General features: G+C 40.6%; 1 protein-coding gene across 5 annotated transcripts in view; it reads right to left on the bottom strand.

The window, feature by feature from the left end:
* TMTC2 (transmembrane O-mannosyltransferase targeting cadherins 2) overlaps positions 1 to 27,826 on the bottom strand; it is a 389,135-nt gene that overhangs the window by 219,484 nt on the left and 141,825 nt on the right. For 3 of the 5 annotated variants that reach the window (XM_025439558.3, XM_049094600.1, XM_049094601.1), the window contains exon 2: positions 14,116 to 14,686. The exons of 1 other annotated variant lie outside the window; for it this stretch is intronic. In XM_025439558.3, the coding sequence (XP_025295343.3) occupies positions 14,116 to 14,686 (571 nt within the window). Of the gene's footprint in view, positions 1 to 14,115; positions 14,687 to 27,172; positions 27,353 to 27,826 lie in introns of those variants that run through there. One more of the 5 variants, XM_049094602.1, reaches the window with a different exon arrangement.

Raw genomic sequence — 27,826 nt, 5'->3', positions numbered from 1 at the left:
GTAAACCTGTTAAAAAGAAACAAAACTCCTGATTTAAATTGACATGAGTTTACTCATAGCCTTCCTCTATTCTATATTCACATATTTCCTTTCAGAAACACTAAATGTTTCTTACTTCAAAATGCTGCCCTGGGGATCCCTGGGTGGCCCAGTGGTTTAGCGCTGCCTTCGGCCCAGGGCGTGTTCCTGGAGTCCCGGGATCGAGTTCGACATCGGGTTCCCCACAGGGAGCCTGCTTCTCCCTCTGCCTCTCTCTCTCTCTGTCTCTCATGAATAAATAAATAAAATCTTTTAAAAAAATATTGCCATGTCACACAAACAGTATTTATGAGTCCTATTATTTTGAATAATTAAAAAAATATATCAGAATCACATCTGGCCTCAGGTGTTTTAGGTATTAAATTAGGGGACTTGTAGCTTTCTTTTTAAATATAAATAGAGGAAAAAAGCTCAGATTCTAAACATAGTCTCCACTGTCCACATCAAACAAGACCTGACATCCTGTACAGTTGAGAACCCCCTAAGACACACAGGAACCCTTGGCATCACATTGTTAATCTAATCTGCTTTATATTTTTAATGACATTTGCAGGAAATAGAGCTTTTATCTGAATTATAAAACAACCTCTATGGCACAGACTCATCTTTTCCCTTATAAAGCCTTTAGAAATGTGCTGCCTGTCAAGGACACATAAATAAGTTAATGTGGTTGATTAGCCATGATGTGACAATATGAAATTCAGAGCCAAACCAAACACTTCAATGTGAACTGCCTCCCAATAATTTTTTGCATGCTTTTGAGAAATACCATGCACTTCATGGCAGGTAGGAGAGGTTGATAGGGGCTTCAGAAGCAAACTGGATCCAGTTCAACCTCAAAGCGTATGTATACGTACGACGTCTCTCTCCTAAATCTGATGTAGGGCAAGACCATGGCAGACATGATATGCCCTTGCAGACTAATATGATTTTGAGCATCAAGCTCCAAATACCAAGATCTCAATGTCAAGATCGCTGGGACAAGGGGATCTAAAAGAAAAAGAAGTACCCGGTCCTTGGTCTTAAGGAGGTTTCTAAACCAACTACACACACACACACACACACACATACACACACACACACACACACACACACACAATCAGTCCTACTCATCTAATTCCTTAAATAATTAACCCACTTTTTACTTGAGAGAACTCAACTGAGAGACAATGACCTGCACGGAAATGATCTGGATTTAGAATTAGCATTGCTTTTGAAATCCAGTCTCATTGCATGTTGATCAATTTGGGGGAGTTCATTCAACTTCTTGTAAAATGGAGTACAGAGTGACCCCACAGGGTAACCGTGGCCGCTAAGTTAGAAAACAAATGTAAATTCCAAGAGAGCCGGAGTTCCACCTGTTTTCTTCACTAATTTAACCTGAACCTCTAGAATGGCACCTCATTATCTAGAAAACAGTTACCTGTGTATCAAAAAATGAAAACAAAATGAAAAGATTAAAAGGCATTTAGCAAATTTCTTGTCACATGACCGGGCATGAGGGGGTAAAATATGGAAGTTGATTCTGAACCTAAATGAAACACACACCATGAAATGATTTTAACTTATAAAAAAATAAATAAAAAATAAAACAAAATAAAATTCTGGATGAGCTGAGCTATTGAGATGTCACTAACTTCTCTGTCACTCTCTCAGGCTCTTAACCAGGCCGAATAAATATGCCAGACACATGTGCTTCTCTGGCACTTTCTATGGAATTCTATTAGCACTTAGTGCAGAGTGACATGATCACTGTATACATGTCTTGTACTTCCTAGGGCCTGGGATAAGATATTATCCACCTATGTATTCTCAGCACCCGTAAAACTAACTGTTGCATATGGAAGAGCGGATTATTTGTATTTAAAGCTATTGTAAGGAAGCGGCATTGGTCCCAGGGCCAAGTCATATGAGAATGGTTGTTTCTTTCGTAATACTATTTGGATCTTCCACTTTAGCTAAACTTATTTTTTTTTTCCACCTCAGCTAAACTTGTATAAAAACAGTATTATGGGAAGACCATCCACCTTGCAGTCATGTTTGGAATGAGATCTCTTCTCCACTAGGTACTATCTGTGACTCCTTGGGCAAAATTATTTTGCTTCTATAAACCTCAGTCTCCCTACCTGTAAATGAGATTAATAATACTTACTCTCACAGAATGAACAAAGTAATGCACAGAAGACACTTTGCTAGCACACAGTAAGCCCTGATAAATGGTGGTTGTTACCATTATTACCACCAGCTCTGGGTATATGCAAATGAAAGCTAATGAATTCAAATGGGTTCTTTCTCTTCCCCTTTGAACAATATGGAAGTCAGCACAGCCCTGGAGAAGATTATACTGCAGAATGCAGGAGAAGCGAAGACTACAAATTATCCTGTCCCCAAACCAGAAACTTTAAGGCTGCTGCTTTGACAACTTAAATTCAGCCCTTTTGTCACTCAGCCAGCCCATTTTTCAGTTGGCACCTCTACAGTTTCCCCTTTCTTGCTATTTTATCTCTGAAATATGTTCATTTTGGAATTATCCTCACTTTTTGAGATTAGGGTTGTCGCCGATTCGAATACGCTTCACCCAACACTGAGACACTAAACTCATATTGTGTAGTCAAAGGATACTCTGGGTGTCTTTAAGTTACGACCAGTGGCATTTTTAAAATCCCACCAGGGTCCTGGACTAAGTACAAGGGTAAATAACAACATACCCAGCTGATCTGTCTACTGCTGTTGCCTAAAGTTTCCCCTGCTCCTGAATTAGTGCACGGTGCCTTGGAGAGTAAGAAAAGGGTAGCAACAAAGAGCCACCCCAATATTTTCTTGATTCTCTACTTCTAGAGGGAGCTCAGGCTTCTCATCATCAAAGAGAAGATCCCTCTACTGAGGGGTGGTAACCTACTTCAAACAGTAACACGCTGTTAGTAAAGGCAATTAAACAAATCAGGAAGAAAAACATACTATGTTTTTAGTCTCTCTAAGATTCTGGTAGCTATAAAAGTAAATATTCCATTTGAATGCCAGCTTAAATCAAGCTAGAGACCTAGGATGACAGCGTGCAAATACTTAAGCACATAATTGAAGGTGCTTGGGGGTGGGGCACAGGGGCCGGAAAAGAAGGGGACTGGGAGGAGGGAAACAACAACAAAAAAACTCAATTTCAAAAGGTCCTCTAGGGGCAGCTGGGTGGCTCAGCTGTTGGGCATCTGCCTTCAGCTCTGGTCCTGATCCCGGGGTCATGGGATAGAGTCCCGCATCAGGCTTCCTGTGGGGAGCCTGCTTCTCCCTCTGCCAGTGTCTCTGCCTCTCTCGGTGTGTGTCTCATGAATAAATAAAATCTTAAAAGAATAAATAAAAATTAAAAAGGTATTCTAGAATTATTAATAGAACACAGGGTAAAATAAGAAGGGCCGAATCTTAATTAATGGTGAACTGGAGGGATGGGCACACGGGTCCATTAATAGTCTGCAGACTGAACCGACAGAAAAGGGCTTCCTCAGTAACAGGTTTCTACAAACCGAAGGCAAAGTGCACAGTGATAAAGCATCAGACCCCGGGGAGGAGGCTCTGCTTTCAACCAAGCTGGTGCCTAATTTGTGCAGGCCTCACATTTGTGAAAAGAGTGGGGTTGGCATGAGGCTAGTTTCTACTACCTCTCTCTCTGGCCACAAAACCTTACATTTTAATAAGAATCTTATAATGTCTAATAATATTGTATGGGGGTATCAGATTCTCAATGGACTCAGCAGTGGGTCCTGGGCCTACCTTTTCGTCAAAATCAGAGGGAGAGTATTTAAAATGCAGTTTTTCAACTGCCGCCTCTGTACCAGCTCCTGGTCAATCTGTAGCCTCCACAACAAAAAGTCAGCTGACCAGAAGATTCTTATTCGGTGGCTTCCAGGTCTGTGCTACAATCTCTGGTGTAAAACACTCTCCCCACGGGAGGCTGATGATCATCCCAGTGTGGACTACTCAAAGGCAACACATAACGAAATGAATCCTAAAATCTATAAACAGTCCCCATCCCCCCACCCAAACAACCCCTGTAATCATCCGTCAATGAGAGCAGATTTTTAAATGCTGGATTTTCTGAAATCAAAACCACTTTTAACCTTTTACAGACTTGTCGCCAGCACACCGAACTTACTAGGATTTAGGTTTCTGTAAAAATAGTTTGGCCTGAATGTTAGTAAGGCATCTAAAACACCTGACAAAAATTTCTGGTAGCCAGGAACAGTACTGCTCTAAAAACAAACCTTTTGCTCTCTATTACCTCCTTAGGAGGTGAGGAAATAAACAGCAACAACCACAAAAACCAGCCTCCTCGCTTCCCTGAAAAAGGTTTGTTATAACAGGAGCCTGGAATCAGCTGCACCAATATTGCCTGCCAGGATTTGGAAAAGACTGGGGCGAAGAAAGAGATTAACATTCACCTTTAGGGAATAACAGTGCTTCCCCTCTTTCTTCAAAGAATGAGACTCAAATGCTGCAAGCTATGGGGGCCACTGAACTAATCTTCCTTACTATAAACCTGGCTAAAGGAAATACATAGGCAACAGGCAGGGGGGCCGGGGGGGGGGGGGGGGGGGGCGGGGAGAACACGAAAGCCAGTCTCCCCTCCATTTTCAGATACATAAGCAACAGCACCATCCTGAGCCTGAAGGGGAAAAAATCAGGCTATAAAAGTACAAGTAGATGGGAAGATCTTAACAGCGAAGGAACCTTAAGGAATGACTTCAATAGACTTGTTTTCAGTCCAACTAAACAAAAGACAAATTAGCAGACTGTGCTGCTCAGAAGAATTATCCTTGAAAAAAGATTCTTTTTCCCCCCCAATATTCTTGATGCTGTCAGCAGTGGTGAAAGGGATTGCAAAGGCTCCATTTTTTTTTATTGACATTCCACTCCCCATCCCATGAGAAAAGCCACAACTATGCTAATTGAGTGCTCTGCACAAGGACAGAGGGACAGGAGGTGTGCTCCTATTGAAACGCTGCCGAAACGCAGGGACACGCTGATGACCATCATGATATTCCTACAGGAAAGGAACCCGGTGGAAACGTGTATATTTACTCTATTCATACCTAACGATCTCACAAGGCAAATATTACATTCCTATTTTACAGACCATGTAACTGATGTTCAAGACTTTTGGTCATTGATCCAAGGTCACAGCAACTTAAATCTCAATTGAAAGGCTCCAGTCCTATGGCTTTTCCACAACAGCTAAGTGCACCTATGAGTAAGATTAGCCGAACACCAGGTGGTTATTCAAAGTAAACAGCACTTGTGTTTATGCTATTAGATCTATTTAACTTTTTATCACACGATGTCATGAGATCTGAAGAAGAAAGAAGCTACACTCATTGGAACATGAAAACTGGCAAATTTTTGCCTGACTTCAAATGGGGGAAATTAAAAGATCTATGCAATTTGGAGTCTCCCATTTCATAAAAGTTATGGAAATACACTCAAATCATTCATGAATAACCTTGGTATAATCTCACTACAGTATATAAGTAGGTATTTACGCAGTTTATTCGAATGGGACACACAACAAACACACATACACATAAACCCTTTTAAAGGGGAGAGGACAGAGTTAACATGTTAAAAACTAAAATAATGTCCTCGAAAAGGCTAGGCTGGTACGACTAACAGGGATAACAACTTAAACTTCACAAAATTAAAATATTAAGTGCTTCCACTTTTATTTTCCATCTTTACGCAAACTATGTTTCTTTTTTTATTTTTATTTTTTATTTTTTTTTGCAAACTATGTTTCTAAATACAAACGGATACTGCATATAATCAAGAACTCTATTAAATGTACTTGGTATGAAAAAAAAAATAAATGTACTTGGTATGTAGTTATGTTTCGCACTGTTTTAGTGGAAATTCTAAACATTCTTCCATTTCTTCTCTTACTAAAAACTAAGTCATTGGTTTGTAAATGTCCTTCAGTTTTCTCAGTCGTCCCTGCTGTTTGCTCTGAATCTTACATTAATTATGAGCCAAATGACAACCACATACCAACTGCAGGCATTGTGGGTTCCCCTATCATATCAAAGAGAAGTATTATAATCTTTGCATTTTACTTGCTCTCCTGAAATTAAATGAATAAACATGTGGAGAAAGAAAGTGTCCTTTGGAACTGAAGCACTGACTTCACTAATCAAGGCCATAATTATGGAGGAAACATGTATTAAATTCTGAATTCATGCTATTTCACTGGATGCAAGAGTTGTAATCAGACCAACAGAGCATGCAGGAGCCATCTGGGTGCCGTGGAGTTGTAAAGACAAACCCGGAGAGCAAGGGCACATTGACCTTCCCAGCACCACATCGTTGCACACTTTGGCCTGGCTGTTCTCCCCTTCTGATTCCTTGGCATGCTTTTCGAAAAAAAAAAAAAAAAAAAAAAGGAACGCTGTCATCAGTTGGTATGAAACCGGATGCAAACAATAAAACATCTCACGCCATAAAAGCTTACCATACTATCCCATTTCATAACTACCCTTAACTATCAATGAATCTGATTTGATATGCAGTTTTTTAGCCACCCCACCTCCTACCCCCATCACGCCTCCTAAGGAATCTCTTACGCGTTCCTAGAATCTGATTTTCTGTAGCTTAAATTGCATTTGAGAAGTCAACACTAAATTAGCATTCCCATTGTTCCAAGTATTTAAGACAGGAATCGGACTTCCAGGCAGAGGAGTGGAGATTTGCGCAGACAGCGTCGTTTTCTCTATGAAATTGATGGTACCGGGTTGAGTATGAGTAACCAGATAATCACGAGCTCCCCATCACTCAATCCGATTCCTCTGAGGCAGCAGGTTATCGAAAATTGAGCCGAGTGATGTAATACGGATCCCAGACAGTGTTATGAGAACAGCATAGATGATTTCAACGAGACTCATTATTTATTCATCACAAGGTCCAATTTGCGTGTCATTTTCACTGATGGTATACTGAGGTAACTGGCTGAAATTCAGGGCTGATAGAGTATTTTATTCTGTATTGTAAAAAGGATCATTTTGAAAAATGTTTCTGTCTTCCTGTAAGAAGGAGCACCAAACAAAGAGGGATTTTGTACTTGTGGCCGTTCACTGTAAGGTTTGAACACCGTTGAGCAACGCTGGAAGGACGGACACAGGAGAAAGCCCTCAGGGACTCCCTGTTTTTCTCATTAGGAGTCTGTAATGATATGCTAGATGCTATAGAGTAAAAAGTAAAATAATCTAGTCTTCGAAAAATAACTACTTTTTTTTTTTTTTTTTTTTTTTTAATGCTAAAGAACAAGAGAAACCCTGGCAGGAAACACCTTCCCTGATTGAGATAAACCTCCTGAATCTGATTCTTAGTCTCATCACCAAAGGGACCTACTCTCAGGCCTGTTCCCAAGGGAGGACAAAGAAAGTCTCCCCAGTGGCAAGCTAAGCCTGGACGTTCTCAAGCTCCTCCCATGTACCAGTCCAAGCACAAGCACATTTTAAAACCAAGCAGGGTCTCTCCGGACTGTTGGGGCCACAGAATGCCTTAAAAGGTCCCCACATCATCATACATATTGGGGCCAAAGAATGCCTTAAGAGGTCCCCACATCATCATACATACCGGCTCGCTCAACCTACCTTGCCCATTCATTTCCCTCTGTAAATGCATCACTCTGGGTATTTGCAAAACCACTGCCCAGTGGTGGTGGTAACCCCCTGGGAGTCTCCCTCTGCAATGCTCATGCTCTACTCTCTACTTTCCCTCACCTCTCCAATTATAAAGGTCTCCATCTGAACCACCCTTGGGGGCCTTGCTCAAATGTCTCTGCTCCTGAAAGTGCTTCCCAATCTTCTCAGCAGAAAACACATCCCCATCCCCACCCCCATCAAAACTGCCCCACCACTCCCCATGCCTCCTTTCTGGCCTTACTACTTCCCAGCCTGGATTTCAGTTCTGCATTTATAGGGACTACTGTCAACTTCCTGGCCGACTCTAAAACATCCTTAAGGGCAGACTTTCGCCAATGCATCTTTGAACCCCCCACAGCACCTAATACAGTGTGTTGCACAAAGATGAATCTTTAACAACAAAACAAGATACCTTGCAAAGAGATCGCTGTTTCAAGCAGCAACACTCTAATGCAAGTATTACATGGACTTATAAGAGTAGTCAGCTTCCAAATTTCACTCAACGTGAACCTAAACTGTACCCAGAATACAGAATCATCTTAAGTCAGCTGAGCAGAGAAGCCAACCTGCAGAAATAAAATACCTTATTAATCTCTGACTTTTTGAATTGTAAAATATTTTTGAACCTCGACTTTATTTGTGGTGTTATCTGGTTAGCCGCGTTGGCAGCCGTTCAAAGTTTTAAAGTACTATAGGTCATGAATATTAAATGCTACAACAAGTTTACTGGGATGAAATCCAAATTCATTTGTAAGTACATGACAAATAGTCAGCCCTCCAGTTTCAATAATGCTGGGAAATACTGCGATCAGAATCGGAGTATCTTGCTCGATCTGGATTCTCACAAAGTCAAGTGTAAGGCAAGTCAAGGGAAAGAAAATCATAAGAAAGTGGGAACACTACTCGAAGTAGAGTGGCACAGATGTTGACTGAAGAAAATCAGAAACAGCAAATATCTCATATTTCATTCTGCGTCATTTATAGGAGAGTCACATCTTGAGTAAAACCACAACCTAGTCTAAAAAGCAAAGGGGCAAAGCTATAAATGATAACATATTCCACCAATGCCATCCCCAGCAGCTAATTGAATTAAAAAAAAAAAAAAGCACACGTGGCTTCAATGTGCAAATACCTGGAGGATCACACCTCCCTTCCCATGGCCTTCTCTACAGGGGGAGTCACGCAAAACGGATATGCGGAAGCACCACAATGACTATCTTCAGTGTTCCAATAGTGACAAACCAAAAACCTTCAACAGAACCTAAGCCCCCACCCTCGGAAACCATTCTCAAGGTAAACCCTGCAAATGGTTTGGAAATATATGACTGTTGGTTTGCATCTGATAACTATATCCTGATGTAGAACCAAGCTTACGTAACACCCAAGATAAACTTTTTCACCACAGGCAACCCCCACCATTCACATCCTGCTTAGCATTAAAATAAAAAAGTTATTTCTAGACAGAGATGACTCGTTTTCCAAAAGTGGCAATGCCTCCCCGTTTCCTCTCATAATACAGTCTCTTCATGTTGTTTACATGAAATAGGGCTACAAAGCTTAAGTCTAAGAGAAGAAAGTTGTCTACATAATGTACACCTTAAGACCAACTATAGCAAAACAGAGGTAATCATCTTTATAGAAATTCTTAAAAGATCAAACTAAAAGGGCTTCATTTTTCCAAATCAATTTGGGCTATTATTAGAATTGTTACACTGTTTTTCCAATTTCCTTTTTTTTTTCCACCTGTAACTGAATAAGTGATTATGAGGCTAATAACGGGGAAAAAAAGATGTTTCCACATTAAAACAGTTAACAGATGTTAAATAAGCACAGAAAATGGCCACTAGGCAAGCAATGACTGATGTTTGGTAAGTAAGAAAAATGTTGCTTTTGCTGATTTTATTACCCACGTACCTCCCCGGGGTCATGGGAGACTTGTCAAAAATTTTGTGGGCAGATAAAAGTCAAGCATTTATTTGCAAGGCTAGTTTAAGTGTGTTTCAAGGGTTCCTCACCAACCCCTTTACTTTTTGACCACATAAAACTAAGTGAAAGTCATCTAAGAAAGGCTAAAACAATCGTTTGAGGCGAAGTCAAGAAAACTTATTTTTCAACATTTTTCTGACATGCGTTTCTTCCAATTCTACCCTCCAGACCTCACCAACCAGGAAACAAATCCTCATCGTTTATATAGGATTTTACTTTAACATTTCAGGCAAGTATCTTTCCAAGGCAAATCTGAAACAAGTGTGAATTCAACAATTCCCTGAGCACCTACTATGTGCCAGATGGTATGCTAGATGCCAAGGATAACATGGAATGCTGACGCTAAGAACTAGGAACATTAAAGAATCTTGTTGAAGATAGTTACGAACACTCATTTTGTCCATGCACATTTCTGAAGATTTTATATTTGGTGTTTTCTTATAAATCTCCCTAACTACTGACAACTGCATTACTGTACTATTTCATGTCATATTAACCATATTATTTGCTAAGTCATTCTCTCTCAATAAGCACTTATTATTAAGTTAAACACGTCTGTGTTTTTAGCACATTCAGAATAGTGCCTAGCACATAAAGACTATGTGTTTATTAAATACTTATCTACAATACACCAGGTCCTTACTATTTTTCACATTCTTCAAAGAAACAAAAAACTTTCCTATTTCCTTTGCAGAACCATGAAAGCCTTTTATATAATACGGACGTGTACATCACCTGCATGAATCTTAGAAGTCAAAAAAATGACAGCCAATAATTCTGGCCAAATTCAGCCATCCCAAGGACTCAGTCTGGCCCAAACAGGGTTTGTTTCTAAAGTAGTAACCAATATTAAATAACAATAAATGTCATCGAAAAATCCAGAGGTCCTTTTTCTTCTTAGAAAAATCTCCAAGTCTCCCAAACTCAAACCTGGATTTTCCTATTGCAACAACAGAATGAAGAGAAATCCTAGAGGTGGGCATACTCTTGCTTCCACCAGCAGGGCCCTTCTACCTGACCTCTGTCCACAGTTGAGTTTGGGGGACAGGATCTTTTAAGAGGTACAGAACTGTACAGAAGAAAGCAGCTGAGTGTGATTGCTAGGAGAAAAACCATTACTGACAAAACTATCAAAAAGGGGAGCCTTGCCCCTCCGGTCCTAATAATTTCCAGCTTTAAGAGGACCACCATTTTGGGTTTTGAGTTCTTGGCTAGTTCACTGGTTTGCATAACAGAGTTAAACATTTGTGCACTGGAGTTTTCTGTTTTATTATATAAAAGTTATGTTTTAATAGGCCAGGGAAGTTTATTTCATCTGGCAAACCATGATGTAGAGTTAATTGGTAAGATATTTAAGATGATTTATTCTCTTAAGGTTGAAAAGGACCTTCTAAAGTCTTTTAATTCACTTCCTACAGAGTCTCTTCTAACTCACCCCAGGCATAAAAATCTATATATTATAAAGACAGAAGATGGAATTTTCTATAACTTCCATATGTAATCTATGCCAGTGTTTACAAGCCCCATAGTCATAAAATTCTAAATGAAAGTTTTTGCTTAAATATTCATGCTTCAGTTTTAGTCAATTCCTAATTCATATGCTTTCAAAATCACACTATGTTTAAAGACTAACAGAAGTTTATCTGTTGGCCTTCCCTTCCTTAAAATAAAGAATTACAATTTCCACTGATATTTCCTTCTATTCAACTAATATGTATCAGGTGTCTTCTGCACACTGGGCACCCAGCTCACACTGGATGCCCCAGCTCACACTGGACGCCCCACAATTTCATATAATCTTCACAACATCTCTAAGAGAGAAAGACTAACCATTTCCAGAAAAAGAAACAAGTCACTGACCTAGCCCAAGGCTACTCAGTCAGTGTGAGTTAATATTTGATTCCATACTATTTCCTTCTAAGTAAGTCATCTCCTTTACATCTATTCATTCACCGTCATACCTCCAGATAGTAAAATCAATACCAAACAAACACAGATATGTGTTCTAGTTCTAGCGATCCTATCATTTTCTGGCGACCTTCACATCTCTGGTTCTCCACACCTTAGCTGGAAATAAAGGGACTGGCATAGATGGTCACTATGGCCCCGTGCAAATCTATACATTCTTTAACCAAAAGGTTCTCATTAAAGCTCATGGGCCCCAAATCTGAGAATGAATGAAAGAGTGGACTTGAGATAGCAACTCTCAGATGAAGGGTTTCGCTGCCCTGACTACTTCCCCTGCCCATAAGCAGTGGCTGCCAGACAGTCTAGGCAAGTTTCCATCTGGAAACGTCTCAGGACACTGAATCTTCAAAGTGTTAAGTCCTTTCCCATGGCGTGGACTTCACACTCTCCACTGCTAGGAGTTCCATTGCTGGTGACATTTCTCATTTTCTTAAGCAGGATGCTGAGTTACATTTTAATTCCGAATAAACAAAGAATACTTTTTTATTAGGGGTATGTCCCAAAGATTGCATGGGACACAGTTATAATAAGGTTCTCTCTTAGCAACTCCGTCCTTGAAAATACACCTAAGTGTATTTAGTTCCCTAAGGAACTAAACATTTCTTAGAAAGGAACTTCAGAAGGTCCCAAAAGCAAGTCTGGAATTGATCTATCGAAATCATTTCCTTATTCATGAGACAGTAAAATGGAAATTCTGTAGGATATCCAACCACATAGTTTATCAATGCACGGTCTTGAAACACCAAGCATCTGCATCCTTAAGCAGGTCTCTCTCCCCACAGGACAAGGACCATGATTTATGTGTATTCCTATCTATTATCTCCAGTAAAACAAGAAACCTTGCTATTGTTGTTGATACAGTTTTAAAACAAAAGATCAAAGATTTCTCTCCCTAAATCTCCCTGAAAGAATAATTAAAATTGATTTGAAATTAAGAGTTTGGCTTTCAAACCATGTTGTTTTTAGGCATCTAACTCGACCTAACCAGTTTTCTTTTTCTTTTTCTTTTTTTTTAAGATTTTATTTATTTGACAGAGACAGAGCGTGAGCACAAGCAGGGGGAGCAGCAGGCAGAGGGAGAATGAGAAGCAGGCTCCCCACTGAACAGGGAGAGGGACTTGATTCCAGGACCCAAGCCAAAGGCAGACACTAAACCGACCCACCCAGGCGCCCCCTAGAGTTCTCCTTTAAAGTTTCAGCATAAAAAATAAAGTTTCAGCATATAACTGAAATCACAGCACTTTGAGCACTAGATACTTGAGTTCTGACTCAAAAGGCTATGCTTTCTTGGAGAACAGAAGCATAGCAGTTATTACCCTGCCAACTAAGTGAAAAAAAGAAAAAAAACAGCCATTAAAAAAAAAAAATAATAATAAGCATGTCTATTTCCCTCCATTTTTTTCTTTACTTCAATTTCTTCCCAATTTGATTTTAAATAAAATTGAGAAGTGAGGGCAGGGGTGGGCAGGGAGAGAAAAGCCCAAGCTAGAAAAATTGATGGCTTTTTTGATCAGGGTAACTATCCAAAACCATTAATTCCTCACTTAAAGTGTCCAAAAGGAAGGAGAAACTGGCCTGCAACATGACCAAGATTTGCAACACTGGTGGAGTTCCCCCCTTAGACTAAAGGCAAAGCATGGGGTGGGGGGGGTTATTATGAATGAGAGAGAGTGGGGAAAACAGGAAGGAGGGGGTTTCTCAACATACCTTTGTCTGCCCAACGCCCTCCCTGAACACACTAGCCAAAAAACTGGCGCTCTTCAGGTCTATGGGATCTAAAAGCGCTTCTGTGACCTTCAAACAACATTGCAATTGAAACCACTCAGGGGATACAGAAGAGGAAATATTAAGCCCTGAGGCAAAGGTCTTAATTGGCCTCAGGGCAAAACTTATAATAACCTCTTTCTGTTTTGACTCTTCTATTCTTATTCACTACAAGGAAAAGGTGAAGATGATTCATTGTTGAGGAATCCCAGTCCCCAGTCCACTGCAGAGAAGGGTTGCTTTCCAAAGTCAGATCAGGAAAAGCACTATTCACAAGGGCAGAGGATTTCCCCTCCATAGAGTCACGCATCTGGCTCTATTATCCGCTCTGACATTTTTGCAAATACACTTTATAGGCGATTTGCTGGATTACAGAGCGTTTGGGCCGAAATAACGAATAAAAAAAATACCCAATAAAGGTGCATAACCTTTGCAGGCAAAACTGTCCTTCTCCCCCCTTTGAAAGCATGAAAATAAGGTAAGAAACCCAAGAAATAAAACAATCTGTGAGTAGGGAAAGGTCAGGAGGGACGCTTTGCCTTATAGAAGATCAAAATGGAATTTCTTCTCGATTTCTCTTTGAAGAGGAACACGTTTGCTTTTTTAAATGGGGCAGAAGGAGCAGGCCGGGAGGCTGCTCGGTAAAGCCGGTGCCCAGGTGCCAAGAGTCACTTACTTTGCAGATGGCAGGTAAGATCTGCTTCACTTTCAGCCTGTGAAAGACAAAGACATCATAAACTGCGGACACGGCCAGCACGGTCACCCCCTGCTCCTTCCACAGCATGCTGCATCCTGCGCAGAGGCCCGTCCCCAGGAACCAGCCCCACGTCCTGGCCGAGGAGCCTCTGGTAGAGCAGTGCTTAATGTAGCAGAGCAAGGACAGGAGGAAGAAGAGGCTGGCCCCGACGTCGGCCCGGCCCACGATTCCTGCCACGGCCTCCGTGTGGATGGGGTGAGAGGCGAACAGCAGGCCAGCCATGAAGGTCCAACATCCATCCCCAAGGAGTGTCTTCGAGAAGCTTGTGAAGACCCCGGTGACGGCCGCGTGCAGCAGGACGTTGACCAGGTGGTAGCTCCAGGGATCCAGGCCCCCGACGGCATGGTTCAGGCGGAAAGAAAGCGTGCAGAGCGGCCGGTAGGACTTGTGGCTGCCGCTGTGGGTTAGAAGAGTCCCCCAGAAATCATTGTAGAAAATGTGCGTCCACGGAGTTTCTGGGAGAAGGTCCTGGTTCGTCTTGATAGCACGGCTAAAAAACAAAATGTTTTTTTTTTTTAAGAAAAAAAAAAAAAAACAAAAACAAAATCGAACATAAACTACAGAAAGAAAACAAAAAAGAAAAAATAAATAGTTGACCCCTGACCTACCTGGGGGTTAGGGGTGTTGACCCTTATGCAGTTGGAAATCCAAATATAACTGGACTCCCCAAAAGCCTAACTGTCTACGGTTCACAGAAGCCTCACCGACAACATGAATGGTAGATTAATGCATATTTCACTTGTTGTGTTGTATACCACATTCTTAGCATAAGGTAAGCTAGAGCAATGTTAAGAAAAATCACAAGGAAGAGAAAATGCCTTTATAGCACCGTTATTTGTTGAAAAAAAAAAAAAAAAACTATGTATAAGTGGACCCATGCAATTCAAACCTGTGTTGTTCAAGGGTCAACTGGACGTGACATTGCTAAGACACTGCCTTTCTGGAAGCCGTTGTCCTGTGTATGATGGGATTCCAGGTTAATGCAAATGCGCCTTATGGAAGGCTTTCCATACAGATTGAATTCCCATCCTCCCCCTAATGCTTACTAACACTACAATTAGGGCTGTATTTCTTCTCAAAATCTGTTTGTTTGAATGCAAATGCATTTGAAGAATAATGCAGTTTCTTTCAGACTTACTGCAGCAATTGTCAAACAACTGCCCTAAAAATCATGTGCTACACCAGCTAAAAATGCAGATGACAGGCAGCAGGTTGAGATGAGTTCTGAGAATCTGCATTTTCTAAAAGGCACAGCCCAAGTGATACTATTGATCATGTGGTGCAAGAGATCTGCTTAGAGGCAGCACGAGCTCCCTCCTAGAAATGAACTTTGGATAGACTATCTGGGCCCAGAGCAAAGCTTCCCATACATATAAATCACTGGGGGTGGGGATTGTTAACAGGCAGGTGCTGTCAGTAGGTCTTGGGAGGATCCAGAGATACCACAGCTCTAACAAGCTCCCAGATGATGCTGATGCTACTGGTCCTTAGGCCACACTCTGCATAGCAAGGGAGAGCTGGAGAGGCCAGAAAGAATGTCTCTCCCCCCATCCAAATGTTTCCCTTTCCCCTTCATTCTAGAAAACTTCAGCCATTCCCTCCCTGAATTCTTACAGGATTTACAATTATCTCTACCAAGTGCCTTGTGCCCTGCTCTTGAGAATTAGTAGTTCAAAAAAAAAAAAAACAAAAAACAAAAAACAAAAAAAACAAACAAACAAACAAAAAGAATTAGTAGTTCCAGGTTTGCATGTCTGGTATCTCCAAACAGACTTCAAGGAAGAATAACCTAGCATTTGCTGAGAGCTTGCTTTCTACCCAGGACTGTAATAGTCTCCTTAGCTTTATCTTCTTTAATCCTTAAATGACAAAGCAGATATTATCTACATCTCTCAAGTGAGCAAATTATGGTTGAGAACCAATAATGATTTCCAAAATCACACAGTTGGCAATAGCAGGGTACAGTTCCGTGGCTCGTGCTATTTCCACTCTGTTGGGATTCCCAAAATCCGATCTACAAAGCACTGCAAGTGTATGAGAAGATACACAGGCAAACCTTGTAAAAATGTTCATGGTTATATTTATTTTAATGCGTATTTGAAAGGAAATTTAATTATCAAATCAAAGCTGGATTTCATAGATGTTTGCTCAGAATGAAGCTGTTAAAAATTAAAAAGTCAATGTAGAGACAAATATTAAGGAACCAACAGGGCTAGGATACGTGGACAAGGCACAAATGTTGGCATGGAATCATTCAGCGTGGCGGGTCCCTGCTCTCTGCCATTAAACCTTCCAGAAACCTTGACATCTTGACTATTTTGTTCCCTTAGGCCATCTCTGTATTTACAGAACACATGTGTCAGAAGGACAGAGAAATGGCATAGTCAAGACACCTACTCCATAAAGGGAAACCTCTTGCCTACTCTGATATCAGGGCTTTTGGAAGGGGTGTGGGCATCTGTGTAGCTGGAGAGTATACGACAAAAAGCTGTTTGATGACTTTTACCTCTAGCTGCTCCACTAGTTTAGCCTTTGACTGTGAGACAGGTATGGTTAAGGAAATTTCGATCTGAATATGACCAAAATCCAGGATAGAAAAGCCCTGGACTGAGAGGAAACATGCCTGAATCACAGCTCTGTAATTTACCTGAGTGTCTTCCAAAATAAGAAATGCAACAGATTAAGAAACCTATCCAAGGTGACACAGCCAGTAGAAATAATAGTATTCCAGTTGGATAAAGTGAGGGGGCAATGCTGGTTTCTATCTGCTTCTCTAAATTGCTTCCCAATTAACCTCTCTGAGCTTCGGTTTCTATGAGGATAATAGTTGTTTTCTTTTTTCAAAGATTGATTTTATTTATTTGAGAGAGAGAGCGTGCGCTCACATGCGCACAAGTAGGAGGAGGGGTAGAGGTACAAGGAGGGGGAGAGGGAGACTCCCCACTGAGTGGGGAGCCCTATGTGGGGCTCAATCCCAGGACCCCAGGATCCTGATCTGAGCCAAAATCAGACAGTTCACCAACTGAGTCACCCAGGCACCCCGTGACAATAATTTTACTTTGAAAGCTGTTAACAAACACTTGTAATTGTTCATTTATCTTCTTTGTAGAAAAGCAAAGAACGCTGTCTTGCCAATACAAGAGTGTTCTGGAGACCTAGTATAAATGACATCTAAGCTCTGTGAGCTGCTGTTGTTATTATTCAAAAAGACTGGGGTACAGTGTTCAAAAACTCTCTTATTAAAATCACCTTGATGGGGCAGCTTGGGTGGCTCAGCGGTTTAGCGCTGCTGTCAGCCCAGGGCATGATCCTGAAGAGCCGGGATCAAGTCCCGCGTCAGACTCCTTGCATGGAGCCTGCTTCTCCCTCTCTCTCTCTCTCTCTCTCTGTTTCTCTCATGAATAAATAAATAAGATCTTTAAAAAAATAAAATAAAATAAAATCATCTTGACTCACGGTCTCTGAAATTCGATGCAATTAGGGGTTAGAAATTAAAACCTATCAACAGCAGTTGATGACTCTCTTTTTTTTGAGCCAAACACCATGCTAGTTCTTCTACATAAATTATCTACTCGCGAGAACTAGTTGACTCTTCTAGATGCTCAATAAAAAGGCTGAAGTTCTATTAAAATCGTGTCTTAAAAAATATTCAACATGAAAAAAAAAAATTCAACATGGCAGAGATAGCTGTTCCCCTCTGTCTGTTCTCCCCTTTCCCAGAATCACAGATCTTTACTTTGCAGCTGGGTATGAGGTCACCTGGAAAAAAAGACTTCATTTCCTATCTTCCCTTGCTGCTAAATACAGTCTTGTGACTAATTTTTGACCAGTGGAACATAAGCAGAGTGCTATGTACTACTTCTAGAAAGTGTCCTTTAAAAAAAAAAAAAAAAAAAAAAGCAAGCTTAGCATTCTTCTCTCCCTCCATGAAACGAGTGAAATCTCCCTCGTTCTTGCTGAAGCACAGATGTAACAGCTGGAGTTCCAGCAGCCATGTTGGCCCATAAGGAATCCTTAGGAATGGAAGTCACACCCAGCAGAGAACAGCATAAGACTGAAGAAAATTGGGTCCCTATTACGGTAGACCGTACCAGCCCTAAGCTAACCTCCTGATTTTGTATGAGAAGTAAATCACTATTTTGTTTAAACTGTTGGATTTTGGGTGTCAGGTAATAGCAGCTGAACCTAGTCATCAGTGAAATCCTCCGTTAACAGAAGACCCACTATATCACCGTGGTTTGATTTTCCATATTTATTTTTATTTTTACAAGTCTCCGTGTATCGACTGTGTATTAAATGAATTTCCATATAAATTGGCTTTTAAAATATTAGAAACAGATGTTACTCTGGATCCATTAAATTAAAACACCCTGCTTTGACATTCATCAAGAGTCTAACCCAGAAGTAACTGCTTAAGACTTGATGGGTTATAATTAAAATTTAAAAGAAATATGAAAAACTGCCAAACAGTGTTGTCAGAAAGAGCTGATTTCAAGCAATTCAGAATGAAAAGCCAACTGGCCTCTACTAACCATTAACCGTGATAGTGATGTGAATTTCTCTAATATCAATGCAGAAATGCACACACTATCATCGTCGGGGCAGTAGAAAGCTTGATAGAGAAGCATTTTGGGAGAAGGCTCTGCTAACACAATGAGGAAGGCTGGGGAGCATATTTTGTTCAGGACCATACCTCACCCTTTCACTGGCAGATCCAGAGAGGATAGAGAAGGAACGTTCCCCAAACCAGGATTTCTACATGCTATTAGTTCAGCATCCTAATCGACTCTGCAAAGACTTTCTCAGGAAAAAAGCACACCTATTCTTAAAAAGCTATACAAAGTCGCCTGAACTTCTTATATTTATGGCAATGAATCTAGTAATCTGCAGCAGCCAGCAAGCTATACTATACATCTCACTTCACTGTCACAAAACAAGGGCTTCAAAACAAAGAATTAACAAATCTCATAATTACACCAGGAGAGAAAACTTCGATGAGCCGCAGCCCTAAATTTATACCGTCAAAAAACAACTTAGAGGGCAGTTTACTGGAACAAAAGTGGAAGAGCAAAGGAACATCTTACCCATGTGCAAAACACATTACACTAAGGGAGACTTTAGCATGAGAAAATTCTGATGGGTGTTATCTGCTTAGGCAGGTTTTTATTTAACCGATGAATATTATGGCAAAAGAACATGAAATAAGACGAAATTGTGCTGGGCTTTAGTATATAAGTCATGTCACACATGCAAGTCAGTGATAAGGGATGCATTACGCATCCCTCACATCATATTACGAAAAATACGAGCCAAGAGGGCTTTAATAGAATCTAAATAATCTGCCGGCAAAATGAGAAGGTAGCCATTCAACACCGAGCATAACAGATTTTCAACCATTTGCATTTTCTTACAAGAGTCCAAAATGGAAAGAGTAAAACCTCTTCTGCTATTTCTCAGCTAATGAAAAACCTCAACTCCAAACAAAACTTCAGGCTGATATAATTCCTTAGGTTACTGCTTGTGAATCGGTGTTGAAAATTCAGGGAGACACTAAGGAATTAGGAAATTTTCCACTCTGGGAAAGGTGAAGAACATCGGAGCAGCAGATGTGAAAAAGAAACAACTGCAGGCAGATCTCTCCAGAGAAAACATGACTGACTGTCTTTTGAAGCCAAAAGATCCAGTCCCTCGAGTCTTCAAGGAGGTCTTAACCTGTTCCAGTCTTGTTCATTTGTGGCTCTTTGTTTTTGCTGCCTTATGATCTTTCCTTTTGGAAATGTTGACGAAGGCCAACACTATTATAAAACTGATGAATGGTGTGACACTGCCCTCCTAACTGTCCTTGGGTGTGTTTCTCTCGCTGCCATTTTTTCTGTCCATTGACCTTTTCAATCACAAACACCATAAATGATGACCATTAGTCCCTCAGAGCAGAAACAATGCTTCCCTTTTTCGAATGTCAAATGGCACACTGTTCCAAAGTGCTTTCAACTGTTCGACTGAAAGGTAAGTAAAGGCCAAACTTTTCATTAAAAAAAAAAAAAAAGGAGAAGAAGAAGAAGAAAAGAAAAGAAAAAATTCAACTGATGGGTTGAAATTTGTTCTACAAAAGAGCGAGGGAAAAGAATGGCCTTTGCTGCCCTGCCCTGCTTCGGGGCCACCCAAGGACACCTGTCTCTGCCCCGGAAGGTCAGTGAAATGCAGAAGGTAAGAAAATTAACTCCAGAGCCAATGAAACTAGAATCTTAAGGTGACCTCAGTTTTCTCATCTGTAAAATAAGGATAACTGTGCTTGCCCTACGGGATCATTAGGAGGAGTAAATTAGTAAGCAAAAAGTAAATTGTTCTACGTAATATAACACGTATATGTAGCATAATAAATGTAATAGGTTAGCTGCTCTCGTTGTTAGTATTATTACCTTCAACACCAAACAAGTGATGTTACCCATCAGTGCAAGCACTGTGCGTACAGCCTTCAAAATCTATGGATCATGATCATGAGTCTCTCACTTAAAATTCCACTAAGCTTTAATGACACTCTCAAGATAATAAGCATGTATGAAATCTCACCTTTCATCTTTAACACATGAGGCTTCTGCGTCTGCTCCTACCTTTTTGGCCACCTCTTTCTACCTCTCCTTGGCTAGCATCTCCTTCACATTCTGGAAGGTGGTTGTTTCTGTCCTGGTTCTGTTCCCTGACCTTCTTTCTCTCTACACTTTCCACCTCTATGGCCAATCACCTCCGACACTCCAACTCAAGAGCTGCCTTCTCCACCTATGCCTCCAACCTACGTGTTGCTCGTGAGCCTCCACCTCCAAATGCCCAGCTGATATCCAGACCTGAATGGAAGGAAGAGTAATGAAATCTTGGTTCCTTTACTGCCACCAGGAGGACTGACCAGCTTTGGCCAGCTGGCCTCCCTAAAGCTCAGCGTCCTTACCTGTCATGGGGAGATAGTAACAATGCTTCTCAAAAGCTGTTGTGTTGAAGATCAAACAAAGCAATGTTAACCCAAAATGTTTGAAATTACAGAGCCTTGGGGCACCTTGGGTGACTCAGCTGGTTAAGCATCTGACTTTGGCTCAGGTCATGATCTTGGGGTCCTGGGACGGAGCCCCTGCATCAGGCTCAGCATGGAGTGCAAAGTCTGCTTTTCTTTCTTTTCTTTTCTTTTCTTTTTTCTTTCTTTCTTTCTTTCTTTCTTTCTTTCTTTCTTTCTTTCTTTCTTTCTTTTTCTTTCTTTCTTTCTTTTTCTTTCTTTTCTTTTTCTTTCCTTTCCTTTCTTTCCTTCCTTTCCTTCCTTTCTTTTTTTCTTTTCTTTTCTTTTTTTCTTTCTCACTCTCTCTCTCTCCACAGCTCCTGCTCACTCTCTTTCTCTCTAATAAATATAAAATCTCTTTAAAAAAATTAGAGTCTTGTGTAATGGATACTTGCCGTTATTTGGAGTCCCTTCTGCCCCTACTTAACAGTGTCCTGGGTTTTGGCTTTTTGTGGGTTTTCTTCAAGAACAGCCCACATTTACTCTCAGTCCATATGGCTAGGGTGAGGCTGCCCTTACCTCCTGATGAAAGATCATCAGATGATTTGACCGATTAGTGTACTCTAATCGCCCATCCTCATTCCTGGCTGTAACAACTGATTTAGCAGGAAGCCAGGTCAATCAGAGTCAAATACAGCCCCGACACTCTACTGAGAAAGAACATCTTTTAAGAATGAGATGAAATCCAAGGGCTGCTTAAGAATTCCCTGAAGACAGAGCCTGTCTAAGAACGAAGCCAACACCAAAGAACCCAAATCTAGGAGACAAAGAGGCCATTCCTACTGCAGCTGGATCCTGTCATGCCTGCAGCTAGCACTCTTAAACAAACCAATAAATGCCCCTTACTCATAAGTTAATTTTAATGGCCATTCTGACATCTACAACCAAAAAAGTGCTAAACAAAACTGCACACTGGAAGTATCAATACTGTTAGTTGTCTTTTTAGTATCTTTAGCTTAGTAAGATTGAATCTATGTCATTTTCCTCACAATCCATCCCCTTTTTCATACAAGCCCTTTATTAAAATACCGTTATCCCTCCAACACTGCCATCAAAGTTGTGCATGCATGAGGGCTCCTTCTCTCTTTGCTCCTACATCCATTTTAAAATTGGTTAAGGATATTTTAACACTATTCCGAACCTCAGAGAAAATCCAATTCGCAAGTTTCCGTTGAATCTGCCTCTAACTCTGTGCTAGTCTCATTCGGGCTTTTATTATTTCCTGCCCGCACTGCTTAGCATGCTTACTAAAACTGCTTGTTCACTTTCCTTCGTTAGGCTTAAGTCCCCTCATGGAAGGAATTATGCTCTATGTTTCCTCCCAGTGCCCAACGCATAACAGGCTCACAATAAATATTTGCTAAACTGAAGTAAATAGTCATCCCTGACTGCTTTCTCTCCCTCTTTGATCCACGATACACTTGCTGCAGAGACAGAAACTTCCTGAAATGGAACCTAACACTACTACTCTGCTCCATAAAAATCCCTCATCATGCCCTATTTCTTACCATAATAAACACCCTTCACAGCCCAGCATTCATAACCATCCCCATTATGCCTCTAGGCCAATCTCCCATTACTTCTCCATAGGCATCTTAATGTCATCCAAACTTCCCAGACTCTAGGCCTTTGCTCAAACCATTTCTTTCCTTCTTCTGTCCGGACTGCTCTTCTTCATCCAGTTATATCTGTCCAAATATGCTTCAGTGCTCCATGATCATTTGTGATGCCACAGTCTCCCCAAAGTCTTTCCTAGCTATTGTTGCAAATACGCTTGATTTTGACACGGAGTACAGACACATTCCCATTAATCACATTGACTTCTTGCTATAATTAATAGGGATCCTAAATGGGATGATATGTGGAAGACATTTCGGAAGTTGTAGGAGGAAAAAAATGCATTAAAATGGGGCACAGGTAATTCTAAAATTCCCTCTTCCATCCCCTACTGAAATCACTGCTCCCCCAAAAAAGGAATTTTGTCGTAAGAAAATTAGTTACTAAAAAAAAAAAAAAAAAAAAAAAAGGGAAATCATTTACTTATTCATATATTCATTTACTCAGTGATGGACTAGACATTATACAGGGCACTGCAGACAGCAGGGTGAGCAAAACAGACTCATCAACTTTGCGAAACAGCTTAGTAGAGGAGGCAAATAGGTGTACAATTTCACTATAGTATGAAAATACTCCTCCAATATGAAATCCTGATTGCTAAAGGAGAAGAGAACAAACTCCCAATAGTCTTAGAAGACCCAAAGCTGGGGCACCTGGGTGGCTCAGGTCATGATCCGGGAGCCTGGGATTGAGCCCTGTATGGGGGTCCCTATTCAGTGGGAGTCTGCTTCTCCCTCTCCCTTTTCCCCTGGCTTGTGCTCTCTCATGCTCTCGCCCTCTCTCAAGTCGGAATAAATAAAATCTTTAGAAAAGCAATAACAACAACAAAGAACACAGGTCCACCTCCCTGAGAAAAGCATGTCTGCATACATGGAAGGAGTTATATGAAGGAGTAAGAGGATATTGCCAGGCTGAAGGTCAATATTTGCAAAGATCGTGAGTCAGACAGGGGGTGGTAAGTTTGGGGTCTGAAAAAATACAATCGGTTAGTTTGCTAGAGTGAACAAAGTTTGAGGGATGGAATCACTGGCATTACTCTGTCTTGTACTACTGACCTTCGCGAGATGTATGGGAATTTGGCTGGATATCAATCTCCCTAATGCTCTTTGGGTTTGATGCAATCATTGTCTTGGTAGAACTTGCTTTATTTATTTCCCCAACCACTGTTAACTTTTAAGAAATAGAAAAGCATCTAATTTATCTTTTGGAGCCTAGCACACAGTAGGCATTCCATGTGTTTCTGATGAACTGAATTCCAACTAGAAATGATTGGGACTTATAAGCTGCACTCACCTTTTAGAAAAATTCTTTGGAAAATTCTTCATTGTTTTACATATATAGGAAATTATCACTTTCATCTAAAAGTAGTTCACTCACTCTGGGCACTAACCTCTGCTCATTCAATGATAATTAACTGTGAAAAAACCATCAGGTTAATTGGCTTACCCAAATGTCTTTGGCATCCATTTGCCACTTAACCTATAATCCCTTCATTAGAGTTCCTCTTTAGGGATAAGCCATTATATTTAGAAAGCTCCAGTTAATATGTAAATACTTGTCTAACAGGAGAGGGGAATGAGAAACACCATAACATTGAGAGCCTGTCTCAGTTTGGAGATAAGCAATGTATTTCAGATTCCTTGAGGAACTTAGGGTAAGGCAAGTAAATCTCAGTGTCTGGGTGCTGGACTAGTGGGAGCAGTGTTAGGTTGCAAGGTCCCAGGAGAAATAGTTTTGGGATGAATTTATCATCATACCATATGTAACACATTACTAAATTTGCTTGTTTCTATCTTGATCTCCCCCTACTAGACTAAAATCCTTCCATGGCAGAGATGATGGCTTCCTAAACAACTGGCACTTAAAAAAAAAAAAAAAAAATTTTTTTTTTTTGAATTGCCACCCTGTAGATGTTGAATGAAAAGAGGCTGCTGGGAGTAATAAAAGGCCTGTTGTCACACATCCAAGGGACAGGGCCCTCGAGTAATTGCTTGCTTTGTGCAAAGTAAGTCTAAGAATGCTCAGCCTTGTTACTAAAGGAACATTCTTCGTGGACCCTTCTTCCATGCCTTTGGGAGTTTTTCCTATGAGCAATAAAGGAGCTTTATGAACTTCATCTAACATAGCAATGCTCCCCTGCCCCGCCCTCAATGCCCTCCCCTCAAAAAAATAAAAAGAAAAGGAAAGGAAAAAAAAAAAAAAAAAAAAAGAAAAGTAAGCTTCTATTTCAAACTAGTCCCAACTGCAAGTGACCTACGCCCAGAGCTGCTAGACATTCACTCTCCTAGACATTCCTCAGATGAGGTGGCTTCTTCCCCAACCAAGTCCAGAGTTTGCCCAGATACCTGTTTCTGTTATGGGCAGAAACTGTGGAGAAGGAAACTTGGTTCAATATTTTTTCAAGTATCTATGATTCCTCAGATAAATCAAAACTGTCATTTTCAGAATTCCTACGGGAAATATCCAAGAAAAAAAAAGTGTAAGTTATCCTAAAAAGCTAATTAATAATCCATTTGGAAGAAAGATGTTCATTTCCAAATTAAATGGTCAGTTGCCTAAACATGTTTTTTAAAGTATTTATATGGAAAGCATTTTATGAGATTAGAGCAAAAACTAACAGCCTGAGAGTATCAGGAAAACCACACTCCAAGCATTTCACTTCACTGATTAAAAGAATCCTCTACCTTAACATTAGCTTCTTAACACCTTAAAATATTTGCAGTACCTTGCAATTCGCATGATGAAAATATTAATATTTTTCTACATAATTGTTCACTGTATTCATATCATGCCATCCTGACATAATAAAATATTATAGTCACAACTCACCTCCTCCACACTGTACTAAATTCAATCAGAGTCTCAACTTTAAAGCTTAAAGAAAATATCCTGATTCCACTTTTTTAAGTCTTGAAATTAGCACCAGAAGGGTTATTATGAAGGTTTTTTGCTCCAAAAAGTTAATTCAAGTATATGAGCCACTTTAGTACACTACATTATATCATTTATGAATTTCAGTCAGTTTCATAGGCTTTCATAAATTAGGCCTATAAAAAGATGATTAAAAATATTTTTGGCATTTAATAGATCACACACTGTTTCCCTTACACTGGAGTCTTGAGCAGTAGTGATATGTTCTTTTTTTTTAATTATTATTATTTTTTAAGATTTATTTATTTATTTATTCATGAAAGACAAAGAGAGAGAGGCAGAGACACAGGGCAGAGGGAGAAGCATGTTTTGGAGCCTGATGGGAGACTCGATCCTGGGACCCCAGGATCACACTCTGGGCTGAAGGCAAGTGCTAAAGCACTGAGCCACCCAAGGATCCCCAGTAGTGATATGTTTTGAAGGATAACTGATTTCTTTTTAATTTTTTTATTTACAGAAAACAACAAATGTTTGACTATGATTTAAGAGAATAAATAAGTATCAGAGAATAGATTTTCATGACATTCAAAGCTTTCAACAATGAATGGGCTCTGGGGCTCCTGGGTGGCTCAGTCAGTGAAGCGTCTGCCTTCACCTCAGGTCATGATCCTGGGGTCCTGGGATTGAGCCCCATGTGCTGGCCTCCCTGCTCAATGGGGGTCTGCCTCTCGCTCTTCTCCCTCTGTACTCTTGCTCTCTCTCTCTCTCTCTCTCTATCTCTCTCTCTCTCTCTCAAGTAAATGGAAGAAGAGGAAGAGGAAGAGGAAGAGGGAGAGGAAGAGGAAGAAGAAGCAGAAGCAGCAGCTCCACTGGTTCCCGATTCCAAGAGAAAAAAATACAAGTATAATCACAAAGAATTCAAGAACACCAATTTTGTGCATGGTCTTGTTTTTTGTGCTTTTACAGAATAAAAGAAGATGCATCTTTGTCCTTAAGGATTAGATTATCCAAATGCACTCTAAAAAGGTAGGAATGGCAAGCTGAGAATACATCTCTTCATTTAAAACACTTATCTTTTACATAAAGAGTACTTTACAATTTCAGACCAGATATACTAAGTGCTGGTAGTTTCTCCCAATTACGCAAATATGATCCCTTAAAAAAAAAAAAAAGAGTCACAACCTCAAGGAGAAGTTATAACCTCCACTTAGGTAAACAAGAAAAGTACTTTCTGACTATGACCCCTGCTTGTGCCCCCACTGAGAGTGCACAGCCTGAGTACTGACAAACCATAGGAGTCAGTGGACAAAAATTTAAACCAAGAAACTGACTCTAAGAAAACAGGTGATGGGGGAGGAAAGACATTTGTACTGCCCTGTCCAGACATCTGGCTTATCTGTTAGCCTAACTCCCGGCTTCTCCAAATCAAGTCTTAAACCAAATCACCTTTCTTTATCCACGCTTCTCCGGCAGCCAAAGAGAATAGCCAAGAAACTTCTTATGGGGAAATGTTTGCCATGATCCTTTGTCTCTTCCACTTAAAAATTTCCACATGTTGCCATTGTATCCCTCACAGGTAGGCATAGGATAATACCACCTTGCATCTGTATCAGACTTTTACATTTTACAGAATGTGCTCATGTTCACGATTATCTTGGATCCTTGTCCCCACCCCATGAGTAAGCGGATGTGGGCAGATATGGGCCTGACAAGAGTCCTGCCTGACACAATGGCATCAGTACATTTCAGAGCCACCCACGCTGGAATGCAAATCTCAATTCCTTATCCACCGCTCTCTCTCTGTTATGGGCTAAATGGTGCTCCCTGACAAAAAAAAAAAAAAAAAAAAAATCAGATGTTGAACCTCTAGCATGGGTACCATGGAATGTGACCACCGTTGGAGAGAAGGAAGGCCTTTAAAAAGGTAATGAAGTTACAATGAGGCCAGTAGAGTGGGCCGGCCCTTACTGCAATCTAACCAGTGCCCTTATCAAAAAAGGACATTTAGACAGACATTGGGGACACTCATACAGAGGAGCCCATGGAGAAAAGGTGGCCTTCTGCAAGCCAAGCAGAGGCCTCAGGGGAATCCCAACCTGC

This window comes from Canis lupus, chromosome 15, assembly GCF_003254725.2.
Source record: "Canis lupus dingo isolate Sandy chromosome 15, ASM325472v2, whole genome shotgun sequence".
NCBI lineage: Eukaryota > Metazoa > Chordata > Mammalia > Carnivora > Canidae > Canis > Canis lupus.
This window is presented reverse-complemented; position numbering and strand designations above follow the sequence as displayed.